Source organism: Neolamprologus brichardi, chromosome 8, assembly GCF_056152115.1.
Source record: "Neolamprologus brichardi isolate AB-2024 chromosome 8, ASM5615211v1, whole genome shotgun sequence".
Taxonomy (NCBI): Eukaryota; Metazoa; Chordata; class Actinopteri; order Cichliformes; family Cichlidae; genus Neolamprologus; species Neolamprologus brichardi.
The window spans coordinates 4,310,105-4,332,018 of NC_142111.1; the positions used below are offsets into that span (position 1 = coordinate 4,310,105).

General features: G+C 41.1%; 1 protein-coding gene across 2 annotated transcripts; it reads left to right on the forward strand.

The window, feature by feature from the left end:
- Positions 1-14,797: 14,797 nt before the first annotated feature.
- On the forward strand, positions 14,798-18,691 carry LOC118454656 (transmembrane protein 100). 2 transcript variants are annotated; one of them, XM_035910430.2, is made up of 2 exons: positions 14,798-14,890; positions 15,073-18,691. In XM_035910430.2, the coding sequence occupies exon 2, from the start codon at positions 15,307-15,309 to the stop codon at positions 15,772-15,774; it is 468 nt and encodes a 155-aa protein (XP_035766323.1). In that variant the 5' UTR covers positions 14,798-14,890; positions 15,073-15,306; the 3' UTR covers positions 15,775-18,691. The 2 variants fall into 2 exon arrangements, with proteins under 2 accessions (XP_035766323.1, XP_035766324.1); XM_035910431.2 differs by having other exon boundaries at positions 15,094-18,691.
- The last annotated feature ends 3,223 nt before the right edge of the window (positions 18,692-21,914 follow it).

Consider the following 21,914-nt stretch of genomic DNA (forward strand, 5'->3'; position numbering starts at 1 on the left):
GCAGCGGTCGATGTATTCTTGGAGAGCGTCTAAACTCTCCCCGTTGTCCTCCAGGGTGTTAGAGATGATAAGACAGATGTTGTTAGTTATATGACAGTTGGTTAGTTTATTTGGCAGTATTGAAGCTTAAGGAAACTTTGTTAAACTCTACGCTACCATTCGCTTTTTTTTTTTTCCGCCAAATCTCCGGCGTCTGACGTCACCTACAACATGGGTCGCTTACCTTACCCGTCACTTCCGTCACTTCGGGTGAGTTCATTGTGAAACCTGGCCCCACCTTATCATGCGAATTCCTGAGGTCAGATGGCCCAGGGTGTGAGTGGGCCTTAAGGCGTCTGGGAAGGGATCTCAAAACTGGATTATAGATGGCAGAGAGTTGGTGTCGTAAACCACCGCCTCTGTTCAAAGATGGTCGCTCACAGTGGACATAGATGGCTTCTTTCACTCCTCTTTCAAACCATCTGTCCTCTCTGTCCAAAATGTGAACATTGGCATCCTCGAAAGAGTGTCCTTTATCCTTAAGATGCAGATGGACAGCTGAATCTTGTCCTGTGGAGGTGGCTCTTCTGTGTTGTGCCATGCGCTTGTGAAGTGGCTGTTTGGTCTCTCCAATGTAGAGGTCTGGGCATTCCTCGCTGCTGGTTCACCCGAAAGACAAAACGCCAAAACACAGACTTAACAATGTGGTGTATGCTGTACAGTGCAGCGAGGAATGCCCAGACCTCTACATTGGAGAGACCAAACAGCCACTTCACAAGCGCATGGCACAACACAGAAGAGCCACCTCCACAGGACAAGATTCAGCTGTCCATCTGCATCTTAAGGATAAAGGACACTCTTTCGAAGATGCCAATGTTCACATTTTGGACAGAGAGGACAGATGGTTTGAAAGAGGAGTGAAAGAAGCCATCTATGTCCACTGTGAGCGACCATCTTTGAACAGAGGCGGTGGTTTACGATACCAACTGTCTGCCATCTATAATCCAGTTTTGAGATCCCTTCCCAGACGCCTTAAGGCCCACTCACACCCTGGGCCATCTGACCTCAGGAATTCGCATGATAAGGTGGGGCCAGGTTTCACAATGAACTCACCCGAAACTCTGGCTGATTGGGACCCACACCCAGTTTCACACCTTGGCTCAGGCGATTAGAGGATCATCAGGGGGTCCTTTTGTCCCTCTGTGGGGGGACACTCCCACCAGGTTTATATCTGGGACTCTCCACCATTTGACCTTAGAACTGAAGAAGCCTCTCGGATGAGAGGTGAAACGTCTTCAAGTAACTTAAAGAAGTCCAGACGCTTTTCTTTGCAAGCTCCTTTGACTATGTAATTGGTATAAATCTATATTTAAAATAAGATGACTTTTGTGTGGTTTTTAAGCAGCTGGTGATTTCAATATACTCTCATTTGTCAAGAGTACCTGATTCTGAGAAAGCATGCTCACTGACACTAATGACAAACTCTGAAAAGCTTCATATAGACACATTTTTCTCTTACTCCTGTTAGAATCTGAATAAACTAAGCTCCTCTGCATCAGGGTCATTCAGTGTAAAGTCTGCCTTCGTTTATTCATCTTTGTTTCTGTCTCCATTTTATTTTTATGCAGTCTTCACCCTCTAAGTGTTGCAATTTTCTCTTTTTTCCGACTTAATTTATGTCTAATTACTTTGCTAAATTGCTTTTTTTTTTTAAAGCTTCCCAGGGTTTCTTCGATTTCTTCTATCCCTCTTTTTCCTTTTTAGTAATTTTACTTTCTAAAACTCAAACACCAAAGTTAGCCTCACTGATGTGAATTGTGGAGGTGGTGGGACTTCAAAGAACTGTTGTTCCCATGGGTGGTGTTTGGGTGGGTAACCAGAGGAGGCAAGTTCAGACAAGGTTTAAAGAGGTAATCTGTGGCTGCTTTATGTTTTATTTTTCCATCTTTGGGACCACTGTTTTCATGCACTTCACACTTTTGTGTGGGCATTACTGTGATGCTCTTTTCATCTGATTTATAGCTGAAGTTTCTGTAGGTGGTGCTTCCTACATTACAGAGCCTGTTGTGCAAGAATATTTAGTACGAATATGCAAATGTGGCTCACTCTGCTAACAAGGCATCATAAAGCATGAAGAATTAGTAATGGTTTTTAGTCTACTAGAGTAGTACATTAAATTTCTTTTTATTTTTATATTCAAAGAATTGCCCCACTTACCTTGAGTGGTTTCTAGTGATGCAGGGTTGTTTTTTTTTTGCCAAGGTTAACAGTTATATATGTGCCAAGAATCTTTGTTGCCTTGACCCCAATACACTGAAGCTGAACAGGATTCTTGCTGAAAAATAAGCAGTGAAAATTTGTCTTGTCTGTGCTGCGCTTTCTCAGTTATGTTGAAATGCAATCACTAGCTGGATTGCAATCAGAGGCAGTGTATGTTTTTGAAGGAATGGAGCGCTCCACAGTGCAGTGTAGCAGACAGGAGGAGCTTGTGGTGGATGTAGGGAACTGAAATTGGAATTTAACAACCAAACACACCTTTGTCTTCAGTGTGTCTTTAGCAGCTTTGCAAAGTCACATGTGTGCATTGCCAAAGCAATGGCAGTGGTGATAAGTCAGCATGGAAGTGTATGCTTCTTTGTCGTAGCTAAAGCCAAAAAGGTTTGCATAATATAGCTAAGTATACATGGATGGTAACGTTACCCAACAGAACATTTCAAATCAAATCAATACGAACTGTTTGCTGTTTGTGTCCAGTAGTGTTGTGCGATATTCTTATCACATTCAATTTAATTCAGTTTTATTTATACAGCACCAAATCACAACAACAGTCACCTCAAGGTGTTTTATATTGTAAGATAGACCCTACAATAATACATACAGAGAAAAACCCAACAATCATATGACCCCCTATGAGCAAGCACTTTGTCGACAGTGGGAAGGAAAAACTCCCTTTTAACAGGAAGAAACCTCCAGCAGAGCCAGGCTCAGGGAGGGGCGGGGCCAATTGCTGCGACCGGTTGGTGACAGAAGGAAGACAGGATAAAAGACATGCTGTGGAAGAGAGCCAGAGATTAATAACAAGTTTGATTCAATGCAGAGAAGTCTATTAACACATAGTGAGTGAGAAAGGTGACTGAAGAAATAATCAATGCATTATGGGAATCCCCCCACAGCCTACACCTATTGCAGCATATCTAAGGGAGGATTCAGGGTCACCTTATCCTGCCCTAACTATAAAGAACTTAGTGACCACTAAATAAATGTGGTTTTCTTTCCACAATAATTAGTTAACGCAACAAAACACATCTTGCAGCTTTACATGTATTTTAAAACTGGGTTTATGGAAACCTGGAATGTAATTGTAACTGTCTCTAAAACACTTTTGGTCAACTTGTGTTTTTTAAATGTGATGTAGGCTAGACATTCAGCCATAGTGCTTAATGTTTAGGGCAGGGGTCGGCAACCTGCGGCTCCGCAGCCGCATGCAGCTCTTTAGTCCTTATACTGCAGCTCCTGGTGGTTCGGGAAAATAAATTAGAAGTATTTAGCTGAAGTGTATTTTATTTGTGTTTAGTTCCTTTTTAACTTGTAGTTCTAAATTGGAAGATTATTGTGATATTGAAATATAAAAATAAAATTATATTCTATTATTTTTTCATGGCTCAAAATAAGCATCACACTCGCAGAAGCCGGTATACCCGCCGAAACGCCGTGCATTTATTGAGACCTTCAACCCCAGGTAAGCCAATTATGGATCTTCGGATCCACGTTATGTCAGCAGCTCCACTGTGAACTATGTTAAAAACAAACACGCTCACGCCTCACAGATGACAGCTTACAGTCCTGCGTAAAGATGAAAGTGACTTCGTACAGCCCCGATTTGCCGACGCTGTGCGCAGAGGTTCGGGAGCGGAAGTCACATTGTAAACATACCAGGGCAGACCCGCTGCTTTTCAGCATCTCTTTATTGACCACTTTTCACACAAGGTTGCTGTACGCATACAGCCGGCTGTAGCTTTTCAGCTCACAGCCCGACATACACCAACACAACAGCAGAGAGAGCACAGACGTTAAGGCAGCGAGGCGTGATTGCGGGTGTCGCTCAGGTGCGTCCGCCTCCCCTGCAGCGGCATTGCAGACGATGCCCCGCCACACACATTAACCTGGTAAAATACATATTTAGGCAGAATTTTGCAAATATCTATTTTTCATTTTTTAGCAGCATAGTGCTTTTTTCCAATTATTTTTTTAAATGTCAGGTCAAGGCTCCAAAAGCCCAAAGGCGATACGAGGGTGGCGGCTCACAACAGTTTTTGTTTGCTACATGGATGGACACCAACCTGAACTAAATGGATTTTAGTTCAGATTGGTGTCTTTCCTTTTGTTATATTTCTTTAAGAGTTCAAAATGTGTTAATAACATAAATAAAATGTAATTTTCTCTGTAGCACTTCATGGATTTCATAAGCAACACACCTTAGTTGTTCACACAAAGCATAAAGGTAAAAAACAATATATACTTCATTTTAGATGTCAAAAAGCAGCTGTTATCACCAGTCTTTTATCCTGTCTTCCTTCTCTCACCCCAACCGGTCGCAGCAGATGGCCCCGCCCCTCCCTGAGCCTGATTCTGCCGGAGGTTTCTTCCTGTTAAAAGGGAGTTTTTCCTTCCCACTGTCGCCAAAGTGCTTGCCCATAGGGGGTCATATGATTGTTGGGTTTTTCTCTGTATCTATGAAGCGCCTTGAGGCGACTTTTGTTGTGATTTGGCGCTATATAAATAAAATTGAATTGAAATTGAAAATTGAATTGAACAGTGTTTTCTTTTGCGTGGAAACCGGGTCCAAGTGGCTCTTTGGGTCTTAAAGGTTGCTGACCGCTGGTTTAGGGTATATTTTTTCATTTCCAAGAAAATAACTACCCAATTAACTGGGCTACATAGAAAAACGTATTGATCCTAACGCACTACTATCAATTCAATACTAATACCAGCATTGGTATCGATGCTTGGATTGATCCACCCACCTCTAATGTCCAGACACAGAGCCAGTCAGTGACTGCTAGGACTCATTTGCACTGATTGCAGTTGCTAAACTAGACCATTCTATTTTCTTTGTGTTGTTGATGCCCTTGGGAGTATTGTATTGGAATTATCTAACTAATATTATGTGGCATTGATGGTCTGTGTGGCAAGACATTTGTGTTTCAGTTTTGGTTAGAGAAAGTAAATGCTATTTTCCAGATATCTGCCCCGTAGATGCAACTTGTTAACCAAACCTCCAAACCAAGCTTGCAGACAAAGCTGGTTTTGTAGTGCAAAACTTACCATTCCATATTTATTTTTTTTTGTTTGTTTTTTTGGCCTGTCCCGTTTGGATCTTTAGCCATCAGAATTGTTGTCTGAAGGCCAAGAAAGATGCCAAGTGGATTTACTTTACCAAGTGGATCATCATGGCCTTGACATATTGGTCCATTTGATTGACCTTTATTATAATTAGGTATTTATTTTATTTTCGTTTTTTAAAGACGGGACAGACATGACTGGGGGATAGGACAGGGAGAAAGAATGAAAGAAAGAGAGGGAGAGAAAGAAAAATAGAGGGGAGAAGAGATGGTGAGAAAGGGGGGAAGAAAAAAAAAAGAAAAACAAACAAAACACCTGGATCACCTGTATGGAGATAAAAAACCAGAAGAGATAACAAACAATCAACATATTTCCAACTGAATATCGTAACTTCTGGTTCTAGAAAACCGCAAAAGCAATAGTTTGTTGTGTTCCAAAGCACCATACTGTCGCCTTTAAATTGTAATTACATCTTAACACCAAGCACACACTGGAAACAATATTAACCACAGACTTTATTTGTTCCCTGCAGTCACTGTTTTGAGAACATATATCTTTAAAAAGTACAATTTACAACATATTAAAAAGTTCATTTGTATTTACAGTTATCTTGGTATTTAAGCATTCCACATTTAGCTTTTCTTTTAGCCATGCTCTCTAACCACACTGGCATTTTACTTTGGAAAAGGTACAGCAGAACAAGTGGAGAAGTGGACATCCTGAAAGCGTTCATAAGGATGTGGGTGGATGGCAGCATAAGCAAGGCTGACAGGACATGGTTTGGCACCGGTTGCTGCCAGATGGGCTTGACAGCATGAACGTCAAGCTAACATTCAACCTGCCAAGGCCTATCTCAGCACCTCACCAAATATCCTGTCCTTCTGGAAGGCCCTGGGCCATGTACAAGCCCACTGCAGGTATACAGGTTTTTCTATGCTGTTACTAAACAAGTGGGAGAAAAAGACACGAAAAAATATGCTGACCCGGGTGAGACCACATAAAAAGGCACATAGGCATGTGCATATACACATACATTAATCAGGGCCAACATAAAAAAAAAACCTGCCTAGCACTTGTGAGACTTTATGCTGGCAAAACAACTCTGACTCATGCTCTGTCATGAGCCCTTGGGAGATGGCTGCGTGTGGCATTGGCAGCTGATGAATTTGTCTTTTGGAGTGGGGCATCCATGTGCTGGGCTCGTTCAGGGCCATCCTATGGATACTCAATTGGATTGGAATATGTGGAGTATGTAGGCGGTTTCAGCTCCTCTTACTCTCAAGCTGTTCCTGTGTTTATTAGTGGTGGGTCATATTGTACGACAGGGAGACACAGTTGCCAGTCGACCATTAGCAAGGAAAGGTGGGTAGTCTATGTCATAATATACAGATAAAGGATCTTCAGGTAGAATGTTGCAGTTTTGTGGAGATGACCAGTGTTCTCACCAGTTAATTTAATCACTGGTGGTTCATTGGTGTCCAATCCACATTAAAAGTCTCATGACTGCCGTTCATTCAGCAGACAATGCCAACGTTTACCTAATCATTTGTGGATAGTAATTATCAATTAAAAAGCTTGGCCTACAGTCAAAAGGGTGATATGTTACCATATCAATCACTGTTTTCTACCTTTTTTCAATCTATTTTGAGCTAGTTCTAAACTGCTATTAGGATGCTGTGTTGTTTTAGGGATCATGGATGTATCCCTAACCCTAAAGCCACTATAATCCTATAAGCCACTATGATGTGTGTCAGTGAGAATGAGCATTATCTTTCTTACCTGATTGCCAAGACTTGGAAGAACAAGTCTACAGTTGGACAGTTGGAGTTAGGGTTTAGGGTTGGCACTGTCAAATGTATTGATTTAGACCACTGAGGGTTAGTAGCTCCATTGGTTTTATACATAAATATATATATATGTGTGTGTGTGTGTATATATATATATATATGTGTGTGTGTGTGTGTGTGTGTGTGTGTGTGTGTGTGTGTTTAAAAAGTGTTCTTTGTTAGACTGTAGAGAAATGTGAAATCATTAAAAAAATGACTTACATGCCTCCTTTAGACATCTTGCTAAACATCTTATCTGATACATTACATGAAATTGGGAATGCTTAACTTTTGGTTCCCAACCCTAAACTGAAAAAAAAAAACAGTCTGCAAAGGTCTGTAAAAACACTGCCATGCGCTGGATCAGCTGTGCAGCAACACATGGAAGCAACATTTCCCACTTTTTTTTTTTAACCACTTATCTCTTTGTTCTCACCTCCTGATAAACAATCATCGGCTCCACTGACCCATAAGGGATCTCGATCTGTGTGTGTGCATAGTGGGTGGTTTTATGTGTGTGTGCCTGTGTGGGTATGTGTGTCTCTTCGTGCCTATCTTCGGCACAAAGCTTCTCATTGTTGCAGAGCGTGAACGGGTGACGACAGCGCAGCGGACAGTAGCATGTAAGATCTTTCTATAGCTCTCATCCATTCGTCCCCCGCCTCCAACTCCCACCCTTTATTCTTTTTCTCCCCATGTCTGTTGAAACACTCATACTGTTCCTTTATTGAAGGATTCTGTTATTAGACTGAGCGTCTTCCTCATATAGAAACAACAATGTGCACCACACAAATAAGGTAACGGCACCTTGGCTGCCTGCGCCTTTCTCAAGTGATCTATCTCCAGATTAAGCGGGTTACCTTTCTACGTAAAGGCTTCTCTCTGACTGTGATACAAAAACAGGCTTGGCAGTGTCTGAGGGGATCCGGTGTAACAAGTATCAGACAAGGCCCATTAAACATGGTGATTTTTCTTTTTTTGGTTGTAGAATGGGTTTTCTTGTCTTTTTCAACACCTGGGGGTTGTTTATGAGCTTGGTTGCCTTACCTTCAGGCTAGATAAATGTCTGCTTATCTAGATATTATCTCTCTAACAAAAACAGAAACAAAAAACAGAAAGCAAACAAATAGGCAAACAGGATACCTGTTTCCTGCCTTAGTAAAAAGCACAATGAATAGGCGAGGCTATATACACACACTGTTATCATCAGTTGTTGTTTGGAAGATGATTTATCATTGTTGTTCAGTTGTTGAGCTGTTCAACTTGTCAAAAATTGGAGTGTAACATGCCGTGATGTTTCTGTTAACATAAATTATTTTAATGTTTCACAAATGACTTTTGGGTTTCATGATGAAAACACAGGGCCTTGCATATATACTCTTTTTTCAACCTTTAGCTGTTTAGACTTTCATGTTCCTAATGTTCTTATCTTCCTAGCGGCCTTGTCACTGTTTTGTCTTTTCCATTATCTTCCTGTTTTATTTTGATAATTCTTTTCCTTACCTGTCTCTTGGCTCTTGACCTTCTGTCTCTGCCTTCCCTTCTGCCTTCCTGATTTTGATGTTTAATTTTTATTTATTTTTTATAATGCCAAGTTATCAGCTAAACGTACACAGAATAAAAAGTGGAAAAATTAAGTCAATACAGAACCATCTTAAAACCTGCCTTCTCTCTACGGAAGAGGATAAGGGCCACTGGAAAAAAAACATCTGAGAAAAAAGTCAGAATTGTGACTTTAATCTCAGAATTCTGAGAAAAAAGTCAGAATTCTGAGATTAAAGTCGGAATTCTGAGATTAAAGTCAGAATTCTGAGAAAAAAGTCGGAATTCTGAGATTAAAGTCAGAATTCTGTGAAAAAGGTCAGAATTCTGAGATTAACATCAGAATTCTGAGATTAACGTCAGAATTCTGCCTTTTTTCCTCAGAATAATGACTTTAATCTCAGAATTCTGACTTTTTTCTCAGAATTCAGGAAAAGAAGAAAACAAAAGACGTGCCCACTTTTTTTTCCCAGTGACCCTAATCCTCTTCCGTAGTTCTCTGTTGGCCACCAGATGGCGATAGCTGTGGTTACACAAAATAAAGCAATAAAAAAATCCAACACTCTGAGGCCTATAAAAATGTACCGGAAAAACTGTTTTCTGACTTGATCTCTGTTAACACTTAGCTCATGGGTTCCTCATGTTAGTCACTCATTTTGGGTCTTGCTGAATAAAAAATGATCTGTTTTATAAATCTTAGCTAAAAAGTTTTTTCATGAAAGCTATCTATGATCATTACATGTGGCAAAACTATTCACAAACTTTGAATAATATTTAAACAACTAACAATTGCTCATTGCTAGCAACAGTTACAATTGAAAGCCATTACACACCGCATTGGTCTTTGCAAAAATTTGTCCCACAAAAACACACTGGGGAAAACATTAAGTTGACATCAAGCGAAGGCAGCAGCAGGCAGATCCAGGAGTTAAAGCTGTATCACGACTTTATTATCATTTTACTATTTTCGTAGCATTATATAATCAGGTGATGCATATGTTTTAAGCTGCAAGTGCACTTGTTGCCAAGCGCAGTGGTCTGATTGGCCAGATCTATTTATTTGCTTACTATTTATTAACTTAGTGCTATAAGCTGCATGGACACAAAGCAACATATCATAGCAAAGAACACACAGGAGCCAATAATCATTCATTAATAATGACTTGCGCTGTGTTTTGTCATGCTACTTTCATAGTCTTCTTGCTGGTGTGCAAGAAGGTAAAGAAGATAAAACACCCTTTGATAGAAACTTAGCCACCATTAATGCTATTCACCTCAACGGTTGTTCCTGCAACTAAAAATGTTTGGCTGTGAAGGTGAAAAGGCCCCCTTCTTATTAAACACAAGGATCTTCAGGCTTTTTTTGTCGCAAACGGCACACAAGGAGCACATGCTGTCAAGGCCAGATTTTTAAACATACACACACATCTTTGCCTGTTTTGTGAATGAAAGTGTGGGATTTTATCCATTTGCTGTTCTCATTTTTGTTATTTTAGTGTCATTTCAGGGTGAGTGATGGTGACAAACAGCTATGGCCTGCAGCCCACGGTGCAGCTCAATGTTTTTGACATCACTCCTATTAATGAGTTAGTGAGGGAGCACAGATTCAGTATTCAGCCAGCCAGTTTCAGTTTAAATATTAAACGCTGTGACTCTTTACTATTTTTATAGGCCCTTATTATTAGGAAATTTGCAGTTAAATTCACCCAATGAGAGTTAATCTGCCTCCAAAGGAACTGTGCCCATGAGATACTGACCAAAATTGGGCTCGGGCTAATTACAGCAGATGCAGCAGATTGGAACATTTCAGAGCCTTGAGAAAGCAGATAACTATGGAATATACAGATCAGTGCACACATACACACACACACAGACATTGATAAAGTAGCAATCTATTATGTAACAAAACTTATTCGTAGGGGAAGCTAATAATTGGCTCCTGTGCAATGTTCCCTCTGAGCTGCGCACGTGCGCAATTGTGCACTGCTGGCATGGTAATAATTCTGTTTTGCAGTGTTAGTCAGTAAGTGACTGGCTGCTCCAGTATGGGATTAGAACGATGCCACCTTATCCCATAGTCCAGCCAATGATGCGATCCACATTCGTATATACACAGCTAGTCAACGTTGTTGACAGACTACGACGGCGTCCTTATGTGCCGACACTGGTGTTTTAGCTAGCAAAGCGGCGTGGCTGATGTAGAGTGAAGCCACGTTAATGACAACGTGTACAACCATTGGAGATGAGAGCAGGACAGACGGAACAATTGACGGAAAACGTGTGGACTTTATACCAGTTTTTAAATTGTGTTGATCGGACACGTAAAACCAGAGTTATGATAAAAATATCTGCAATGTTTGATTTTCTTCCTGAATACTATCGTTGTTTATATATATATGTATATTTAATGCGGGAAGAAATGGTAAAAACGCAGTGTTATAAGGAAAACGCTCAAAAGCACTCTCCACCTGTGAGCAAAAACAAAACCAAAAAATCCCACCCTTTCCTATTGGTCGAAAAATGTACCATGTCGACCAATCAAAAAATGATATGGCAACGTGGCATTTAGTTGTTTAGGAATGGGGAAGTTTTAGGAGTGACGGCAGTGTTTTGAGATGTGAGAGATTTTCAACGTTTAGCGCAAATCTTGTGTAGTTAGTGTGTAGTGTAGTCAATAGTTTTGTTGTGTGTGTCAGAACAATGAGGCGACTACTGAGTGCTACAGACAGGGCTGGACTGGGACAAAAAATCAGCCCGGGCATTTTGACTAGTGACTGGCCCACCATGGTATTATAGGAAAATCCATAAAGCCTTTATAATAAACTACACCATCCTCCCTATTCTGGTATTCTAAACAGTACTTAGCAAAAATATAAAACAACCTAATTTATAATTACATATTCCTAACTAATAGGGTTGCCGACTCCCAGCAAAAAAGAAAAGAAAAAAAATAGGGAACCACTCCCGTACCCTCTGCCTCAAGATGCTTAACTGACAAAACCGATTTTAATTTAATGCACATATAAAACAAATGCACAGAAATCTATTATTTTTCTCCAGTAATTAAATAGATTCAACAGCTTTCTTCAACAGAATTGCAGACTGCACAGATGGTGTCACCGCAAGTGAGATGAGCCGTGTGGAAAATAAAGGAGGATCCAAACGCAGGCACTTGTACAGGTGTGAGGGTGGTTTATTAAACACAAAAAAAGGAAATGGACAAACGGAGCAAAGCCTAAACTAAACTGGGAACAAACTGACTATAGAACACGAACCTAGACATGAATGAGAGCAGGCGGAAACAGATGACGGTAGACTGCAGGGAAACACACAGATGAAGCACGGTGGAAACACAGACGGACCAGCAACTACAAACACAGAAGACACAACTTAAATACACTCAGAAAATCACAGGGAGATTACACACAGGTGGGAGACACAGCTGGGAATCATTAACGGGACGAGAGGTAAAACTGAACACACTCACATGAGACACAGACCTTCACAATAAAACAGGAACAAGAAACCATCACACTAAGACGCAGACTCGACATTGAGAGACAGACAGAAAATGACACATGGAACTAGACATACTAAGCAGACACAACCGAAGAGCAAATCCTAAACATGAAACCCTAATAATAAACATAATCGACATCATCAACACAACAAGAGAACAAGAAAACAATCCCTGATGGAAAATTAAACCAAAACATTATGAACTCAAAATACTGGGTAGAAACTGACCCAGAACCGTGACAGATGGTACCTTCCCAAAGGAAAGAATAATATAACTTACTAGGGTATACACTAGACTTAATATTTACTGAATACAATAATGGATTTCTATACATTTTACATCAGATAAAAACTTTCGTTGTAAGATTCAGATAATTATTTATTAAAAGCTAGACATTTTAAATGAGAATAAGAAAGAAAAGTATTTCTTTGTGCCCCCCTCTCCCTTAATGCCCTACCTGGGCCCCTGGCAAAACTTTGCTAGATCCGCCCCTGCACAGTTACCAGCTGTCAGCTACTTAGAAAAGGATCCTGGTGTTATTTGTCTCTCAGAAACAGTTCATAACTTCCCTTCAACTCATTCATGTCACCTCAAAGGTAAACCTGTTTCTCCATCAACCGTTCAGCTCTGATGATTCAGTAAGGACATCTCCTGGTTTCATCTTCATGTTTCCCTCTCACCAGATATCCAAACTGATATCATGACCAGCAGCTTTTATAGCTGTGGCTCCAGCAAACATCAGCTGATACTAGAAAGTAATATTAAATAAATTCAATCAAGCTTAAACGTGTGTGTTGTTTAGTGTGACCTCCGCTGGTTTCTTCTTTCTGGCGCAGAGAGAAAAGCCGATCAGCTGATCATTGATCAGTTTCGTGATTGAATTAGCAACTTTCTAGCAGAAGAGGAACGGGACAAATCGTGTTCCTTTTCACCTCAACTTTAAAGTTCGACCTCCTCGGCTGTAATTGGTCCAGCCCAGAGTCGATCATGACCAACTGGCCAAGCCACCACCATTCATTTATACCGTTAAAAAAAAAAAAGAAATAAAACCCCATCGGCCCTTAAAAATGAAAAATCACGAGCCCGGTAGCCCGATGGCCAGTCCAGCCGTGGCTACAGGTGTTACAGCAGTGATACATCTCCTGTTGTCAGGCCTGCAGGTATCAGGCTGTTGGTCTCCTTTATCTCATAGTGGACAGAAATTATTTTTTGGAGTGGCACAAATAATTTGTGTGGCATCAAATTTGATGCAGAACAGCTGATTCTGTAAATAGTTTTAAATTTTTATTTTAAATTTTTTTTTTTTTTAATTTAATTTATATTTTTTTTACAGCAGCAAAAAACGTTGTTGTTTGCATAACTCAGTTACTTTTTTGAAGAAGTAACCATATAATTAATTGCCCAACATTGGTCATTATATACTGTATTTTGCAGACAGAGAGTTACAGGACTCTCTCCCAGACCACAGACTCAGACTCATAATACAAGTCAGAGCTTTATTAAAAAATAAAAATAAAAAAAGAAAGAGAGTCGTGTTTTCAAAATTGGAGTTCAAGTTATGAACAAGATTTTTAAAAATTTTCATTGTAAGTCGGCTAAAGCACTTAATTAAAAGTAGTCTAACATAAATGTAAATGCTGCAATTTGATTATTTTAATAAACCACCAACTTGGATGGATTTGATGCTGGCGTGACGACAGTGCACACGTCTGCTGTTGCTCACAGTGGTCCAAGGAACCGCTCAGTGAGTTTGTGCGTTCGCTCAGACACATGAAAAATTAGAAGGAACATTGCTGCTGTGTCCTACTGTCATTTTCTGAACAGCATAAGAGATACATGCTGGAGAAATGTGACACAAACATGACCATAACGAGGTTAACCATCATGCTTTTGTGCAAAAAATGTCTTCACTTCAATTCTGAATTATGAATAGCTGTTTAAAAAAAATACAAATTTGGCTGCTGTTCAATCTTCACTAATTACATGTCTTGCTTCTCTGTGACCTTCATGGGTTTGATTAAAACTATTAAGAACTGAATTATCTCAGTTTTAGCAGTCCCGCTTTTCTTGCTGGAAAGATGACATTTTGCAGATACAAGGTTTCTATCTCACTGTAATTATATTCCACTGTCACCCCTGGTGTGGGGATCTTGCACTGTCTTGTAACACAACTGGAGACACTGGAGATTTTCACTTGACCCTGATAACATGTGTGACAGCAGCAGTGAAAATGAAGTCAGGGACAGAGCTGCGGGATGTGGTGTCATAGTATTCATGCCGATTACATTTGTTGGTCCGATTTCATTGTCAAGCAGCATCTTTTTCTCGTTTCTGCATCAGTGTCATTTATATTCTGCCCATAATAAAAAACTGCAGTGCCTTTAAGGGGTATCTCAAATTCCATGTCACACTAAATAATGAATTAAGATCAGTGAATGAGACCGCTGAGCGGTTAACCTCATCTCAGCCCCTCCTCCCTGAATCACTCTGCCAGGGGAGCCAATCAGATGCTTGCATCCCATTGACCACGTCCCACAGGCTCCACCTCCTCTCCTCTGTCATTATATAATCCTATGAACATCGGCATCACAACACTGTGGTGCTGCTGCTGCTGCGAGCCGCTCAGGAGACAAGGCTGCACTGAAAACATTCACTCATTGATGGATACTGAAAATACCGGGTAAGTGCCTCCTCTCTGTAGCAGATCTGTCTCATGTGTTGGCTTTATTTTTCCTTTCTTTCCATCCTTTTCCTGTGAATGTCTCCAGCCCTCTTGGAATGTTTGCTCAGTAGTTGTGTTTTCTTCTCTGTCTTGCCCTATTTTTTCTTCTTTCCCCCCCATCTCCTGCTTCCTATTTTCAGGTCTTCTCTCTGTGTCTCCAGTTGCAGGCACATGCTGGCGTTAAGTACTGAGAGCAACAACAACAAGACCAGTAGCAGCAACCTCTCTGTCATTGACAGCACTCGAAGCAGCTTCAGAGAAACCCCCTGTAGCATCATAAACGGCAGCAGCAATCATCAAACGTACTCAAAGAGGACCCCCGCTGCCGACGGGCAGCTTTTCGCGCTTCGTCACTCAAGGACGGCAGCTCTGAGATGGGCTGCTCCTCGGGCCGCCAGCCCCCAGCCTCGGTCCTTCATCCGGACCTGGACTGCGGCAACAGCAGCGAGGCCAACAACTTGCCCCAGGACTCTGAGAACCAGGGTTTGAACGGCTGTGGCGAAGGAGGGGAGATGGAGGGAAGTGTCGGAAGGTGTTCGGCCAAACCTCCAGAGTCTCTCCCAACGCTGGAGAGGCTCGCCCAAGCTACAGGCGGGACAGAGAAGTCCTGGTACCGCTGCGTGTTCCCGTTCGGCGTGATATCTCTGGTGATCGGCATGGCAGGAACTGGGGTGACGTTTACCTTTAACACGTTGCTCCAGACCAAAGTAGTGTCCGTGGCGCTGCTGTGTGTCGGCGTCATGATGTTGCTTGTGGCAGCAGTCTGCTGGAGGGCCCACAGACTGAGGAGGAGGAAAAAGAAAGAAGGTGGATTCTTCATTGCTGATCAGGGCACTTTGTGATGGAGGGCGTTGTTCAGGCTGATGTATTCCAGAGGGGACAGAGCAGTCGGAGTTGGACTTTTTGAATGAGAAGGGCAACTAAAAAAGAAAAAGACAAGAAGTTGTAGGGCCTGAACTTGAAAAGACTGAAAAAAGTTGGATGTCATTGTTAGTATTTCTGCCAGGTAAACTTTGTAACACCTTAAACTTTAGAAAACCTTCCAGCAAAGGAGCCATCATCATGACCAGATACACAGGGTAGAATACACATTGCACACTCCATACAAACCCCCCCCTCTCCACTCTTCTGTTCAGTCCAGTAATGGATCCACCTGGATGAAAGCGGAGCCTGAAGCACATTACAGATCATTGCTCCAGGGCTGGCCTCGCTGTGCTGTGGAAATGCATGAGAGATAGGCACCTCAGGGATAGCTACAGTACTTAATACCTCTGAATCCCTCTGCTGCAGGTTACTGGATAAAAAGAGGTGTGATTGTGTGGGACAGGGGAGTTAACAGTGACCAGACGAGCCTTTCTGGATACGGTAGAGCAAGAGTATCAAACAAGCGATCTGATCTGACATATGTGGCCATGCGCATCAGTTCAACCCCCACCCATTCAATTAGTTTACAAAGAGACAACAATTTTTATTATTGGATTACTGAACGAGAACTGCACTTGTAAACGAAGCATGATTTCCCCTTGCCACAACAGAGCTGCCCTTTTGGCACGTACGCTCGGTCTCCAGCGGCTCCGGTTCGGCGACTCATTAGGTGAAAGGGCCAGGGAGTCAGTGAGGGGTCGCATCTGAGGAAGAGGCGAGAATTCATCCCAAAGCACGCTCATTATATGAAATTAAACAAGCAAAATAGCATAGTCAGCGTGTTCCTCATATCTCTCTCTCTGCGTTCCATTCTGCTGTCACCAGTCCTAAATGCTCACTGCAATAAAGATTTGTTTCGGAGTTATGACAGATCAATAGAAATCACTACGCCATAAAGTGCTAATCTTTTTGGAGGTAATGGTGTGGTCAAACCTGCATTCAGTCAGCACTTTCGGACTTATCCTAGATCATAAGAAAGAAGGACTTACATTTTTTTCTCATGACCAGCAGGGGGTACCTGATCCTGTGACATAAAGAAGCCCAACTGTAGGGATAACTTCAAAGTTTAGTGTAAAACGCATGGACAACCGTGTGATTGATCCATGCAGAGGCCTTTGTTTCTCAGTCACATGTACACCTTGCTTGTGACGTGAGACTACGCCCACTGCTTATATATAGTCCATATTTTTACACTATGTCAAGGAATCGCATTACATGCATATCATACAGACTGGTGTATAACAGCTTCAGGCTTGCTGGCCCGATTCCTCTATTCCACGACTCCCGCTGAACCGAGCAAATTCAGCGCTGCTGGGCATTTAAGTGGTTGCGGTGAGGGGGAAATCAATTCTTTCCTTTATGTACCTTCCATTCTTACACTCTCAAAGAAAGGGGGTTATACTGCTCTTCATATTAGCTACTAGATCCCAGAGGACAGGCTTAAACAAATTTACCTTGTTCCTCAGTGATAAGACGAGCCGCGCGGTGGTGTATGTCGCAAAGAACCTGTCCTGAACATTGTTCTTTTTTTGGGGAGGGAAACATTTTCTGCTTTGACTAGATCACTCATTTCGCCAAAACAATAGCAAAAATCCTTCTCCGTCTTAGGGCCAAGCTGTAGCAGTAAGCTGACCACAATAGGTGTAGTAGTTCATGGTTCTGAGCAGCAGGAAGTGTGCAGAAAACCCAGCAGCTCTGTGTCGGCTGTAGCTGTTAATGTACTTAACTGAAAATGATCATCTCCAACTTTTGCATGGAGTTACTCGGAGCAGCAGTTGTACAAGTGCATATGTGTACCATGTCGGTTGTGTGCACACTAAAGCTACAACTAATGATTTGTTCCCCCCCCCCCCCCTTCCTTGTCTGCCTCCATCCCGCTCTGTGTCAACTGTCCGGTTTCGTGAGCTTATTTCACAGCTGGCTTATAAAAGCGAAGATAATCCTTGCTTTGTAGAAGCATTCAGCTGTGTGCACGCATATCTGTTCCTATATCGAGTATTCCTCTGAGTTACATATCATAAATGCTGTAGGTACTAACTGAGAGTGTAGCCTCATTTCTGAATGTACCTCCAACAGTGAGTGTCTTACGAATATCGTTGTACAGAGTGTAAAGATTATTTATATTGTTTATGTACACTCTATTTTGAGTAAGACAGATTTAGAGACACAGTACAGTGCGCATCTATCTGAGGCACTAGCCAACAGTTGGGTTTTTTTCTTGGTTTCAGCTGGCGGTGTGGTTGTAGTGTTTTCAGCTATGTTGCAGTGATTGCAAACTGTGATTGTTTCATCCCAAGTAACCAACCCAGACAAGGATACATTTATAATTAAAATCAAGCACATAATCAGTTACAACTTTTAAGACGGAGGGGTTTTTTACGTTATGTAAAAAGATCTGATTTTAAATAAAAACGTTGTGGTTTTGGAATGAAACTATCCAGTTGCTTTACGTGGTTGTGGTCAATTTGCTTTGAGTTTACTGGCATGTCCAAGCTTTTCTCTGAGTGCCTTTTACTTGCTACATTAATATTTCTATGTATGGTACATTTAATGTAAGCTGTGCAGGCCTACCGGCACCAGTAATATAGTAGCCTAAAACAGACACGGAAATACGTGAAGTTTTTTTTATCAGTCGAGTTCAGTGTGTGTGAGTGCCGTGGTGTGCATGAAGTCAGACTTTGATATGGTTCCTTTATTTAAAGCAACAGAAATACCAAATATATTTATCAAGAATTCATATTTTTTGTCCTTCTGAAATATGTGTACCAGTGTACATTTTTCTTGTTTACTGTTAAGCTTCTAAAGCGCTCAATTAAATGCAAAGATTGATTTTGGAAACGAGCTCTGTGGCTGTTGTTTGTTTTTCACCAGATTGGGGAAATTGCTGCTGAATTGCTATCTGGTGTCATTAGTGGAGTCATTCACACAGCATTATGAGGGCGGCTGCAGCAGCTCGGGTGACCTTTGTACTCATTCTGGGGGACATAATATAAACCACAGATGCTACTATGTTCAATGTCCAACTAAGTCTGCATTTTGTGTAAAATGACACAGACAAAAAGAACAAACAAGCCTTACAATGCACAGTCCAAAGATGGTTTGGGTTTTTTTTTTTTTTGCAATTCAGTTTTATTCATAAAGCACCAAATCACAACAACAATCGCCTCAAAGCAATTTATACTGTGGGTTAAAAACTCTAAGGTAATAAGAGAAAACCCCCAACAATCAGAACACTGAACACAGAGCCTTGTAAACAAGCACTTGGTGACAGTGGGAAGGAAAAACTCCTTTTTAATAGGAAGAAACCTTCATCAGAACCAGGCTCAGAGAGGAACAGCCATTATTGCGACTGATTGGAGGTGAGTGGAGGGAGACTGGACAAACGACGCATTGTGAAAGTAAACCAAAGGTCAATAACAACTAATGGTTAATTACAGAGTCGTAGAAAGACAGTGGGAAAGGGTGTGTAATGTAAAAACACACAATAAATGCTGTTCAATACTAAAAATGTTGGTATCAATCTGATACCAAGGAAATACTAGGCAATACAGACACTGATACATCAAATCTATAAAGGCAGCTTATATAGGGGAGAGTAGTGTGTCGTGACTTATGGGATGAATCACAATCAATTTGCAAATTCTGAACATATTTTAATGACCACTAAATCACTGATTTGTGCCTGCCTCTAAAGGACTTTGGCTCGACTTTGTCTTCAGTCTAAACGCCTCAGCGAAAGAGAGTATATTTATGCCACACTGGCTTCTCTTCAAATCCTCCTCTTTATATACAAGGCCTTGAATAATCAGGTTCCATCTTATCTTTAAGACCTCATAGTACCGTGCCACCTCAATAGAGCACTTCGCTGTCAGACCGCGGGCTTACTTGTGATTCTCAATTTCCAATATTTAAAAGTAGAATCGGAAGCTTCCAGGTGCCTCTTATGTGGAACCAGCTGCCAGCTTGGATTTAGGGCTTAAAAATGAATTGAATTATGTCTTCTGTGCCGTAAGCTATAAATACAATATATGTCACAGTCAACACAAAAAGGTTCAGACATTTTTAATGTTTAAGGTTTTTCTGGGGGGGGGTTTGGTTTGTTTTCAAAGGAGCTTGCAAAGAAAAGCGTCTGGACTTCTTTAAGTTACTTGAAGACGTTTCACCTCTCATCCGAGAAGCTTCTTCAGTTCTAAGGTCAAATGGTGGAGAGTCCCAGATATAAACCTAGTGGGAGTATCCCCCCACAGAGGGACAAAAGGACCCCCTGATGATCCTCTAATCGCCTGAGCCAAGGTGTGAAACTGGGTGCAAGACTGTTAATGTCAAGACTGAAAATGAATGCTATAGGAAATCATTAATCTTGAACTTTAGCACTCAGAGTGGTCAGATAACCAACAGATTATTATTTCAATTCCAAAAATAAATCCTGTTTATTTCTCTGCTGCACATTGGAGCTTTCAAACTTTAAACTGGATGCTTTAAAATAATAAAGGTTTCTGTCAACAAATCAAAGTAAAATTAATTTCTTTGACTGAACAGTTACAGATGTAGCACCAGATCAGGACCAACTATGAAAACATTTCTATATTTTCTGCATCATCAACTGAATACATGCAAATTCCAGAGAAAATGTAACGCATAATTTGCACTGCTGGCATGATGTTATTAAGGTGCAGATTAAAAGTTGCACATATAAAGTGTATCCTAACAGCAGAGAATCTATATTTAAAACATGGAATCAGTAAAAAACTGGCACTTAGGCCCACTTTTAGAATACCTCACCAGGTTACTGTTCAGCATAAGTTACCATGGTGACTTACCAGGTAAAAAAAGAACTACATAACATGAGAAAAGCTGAATTTGAGCTCAAAATAGCTCACAAATCCATTATTCCCATTTCTTAGTACCCCTCCTTAGGTTTATCTTTTAACTAAACTGAGCACTATCAAAAGCTTTATGTCATACTTTGCTTATTTTCTAATCATCCTTTTGAAAACAAATCAACAAAGCAGTGACAGAAAAGACAAAATATACTGTTTAGAAAGAAACTGTGACTGGAAAGCAAAGCAGGCAAAAAAAAAAAGTGTAAGCAAGACGTTCTTAAAAAGAGATTACCAGAGACATAGAGGAGAGCCTTCAATGTATTCTTGAATACTACAAACAAAAAAATGCTGTCACTCAGGCAAGACCAATTATCCCTCACTCAGTGTTGGGGAGTAACGGAATACATGTACCGCCGTTACGTATTTAAAATACAAAATATGAGTAACTGTATTCCGTTACAGTTACCGTTTAAAAAGGTGGTATTTAGAATACAGTTACTTTGTTGAAATAAATGGATTACACGGCGGTACTTCCCTGTTTCATATTGTGGCGGGTCAGGACTGTTTGGGTTTTGTTTGACAGCTACGTTCTGTTGTTCCAGGTGGCAGCGTTACGGTTGCCATGGTTACAGGGTGACGCTCTCTCTCTCTGCGTGTTTCCTGGGTGAGAGAGCGCCTGTTGTTGTTGTGCTAAGCTAATAGGCAGAATGCTACAGGTATAGCTCTAAAGAATGTAGCATCATAGGCAGTGTAGTCCGTGCTGCAGGGAGAATGGACTGCCATACCCGTTATGTGTCTGTGAGCGAGGGAGGGAGAAAAAGGAAAAGTACGAGCTGTCATCGAGCAAAAACGGGAGCTGGAAGCATGTAAATATAATAATAACCACTGCAGCCAAGAAGAGAGCCTGACGAGCCCAGTTGTAAGTAAGTTATTAAGACTTGACTGTACGCTGTGTTCGTGTTTTCCTCCAAAAACAATAAGTTCTGTTGGAGCAGCCTTTCAATGCCTCTCTCTGTCTCCTGCTAGCAAAGTTGACCCAGACAACAAAGTAAAGTTATTTTTCGGCTACGAGCCCGACACAGAACCCACCGTATTAGCCAGAGGTCCCTTTACTACGGTTCAGAGCTGCGGACCTTCAGTAACAGTAATAAATCACAGCAATAATACATTCACGTAGTTGTAAACAGCATGATAATATATTAAGTAATCCAAAGTATTCAGAATACGTTACTCTC

Coding starts and splice junctions, on each gene's coding strand:
- LOC118454656 (XM_035910430.2), top strand. CDS start 15,307: ATGGGCTGCTCCTCGGGCCGCCAGCCCCCAGCCTCGGTCCTTCATCCG.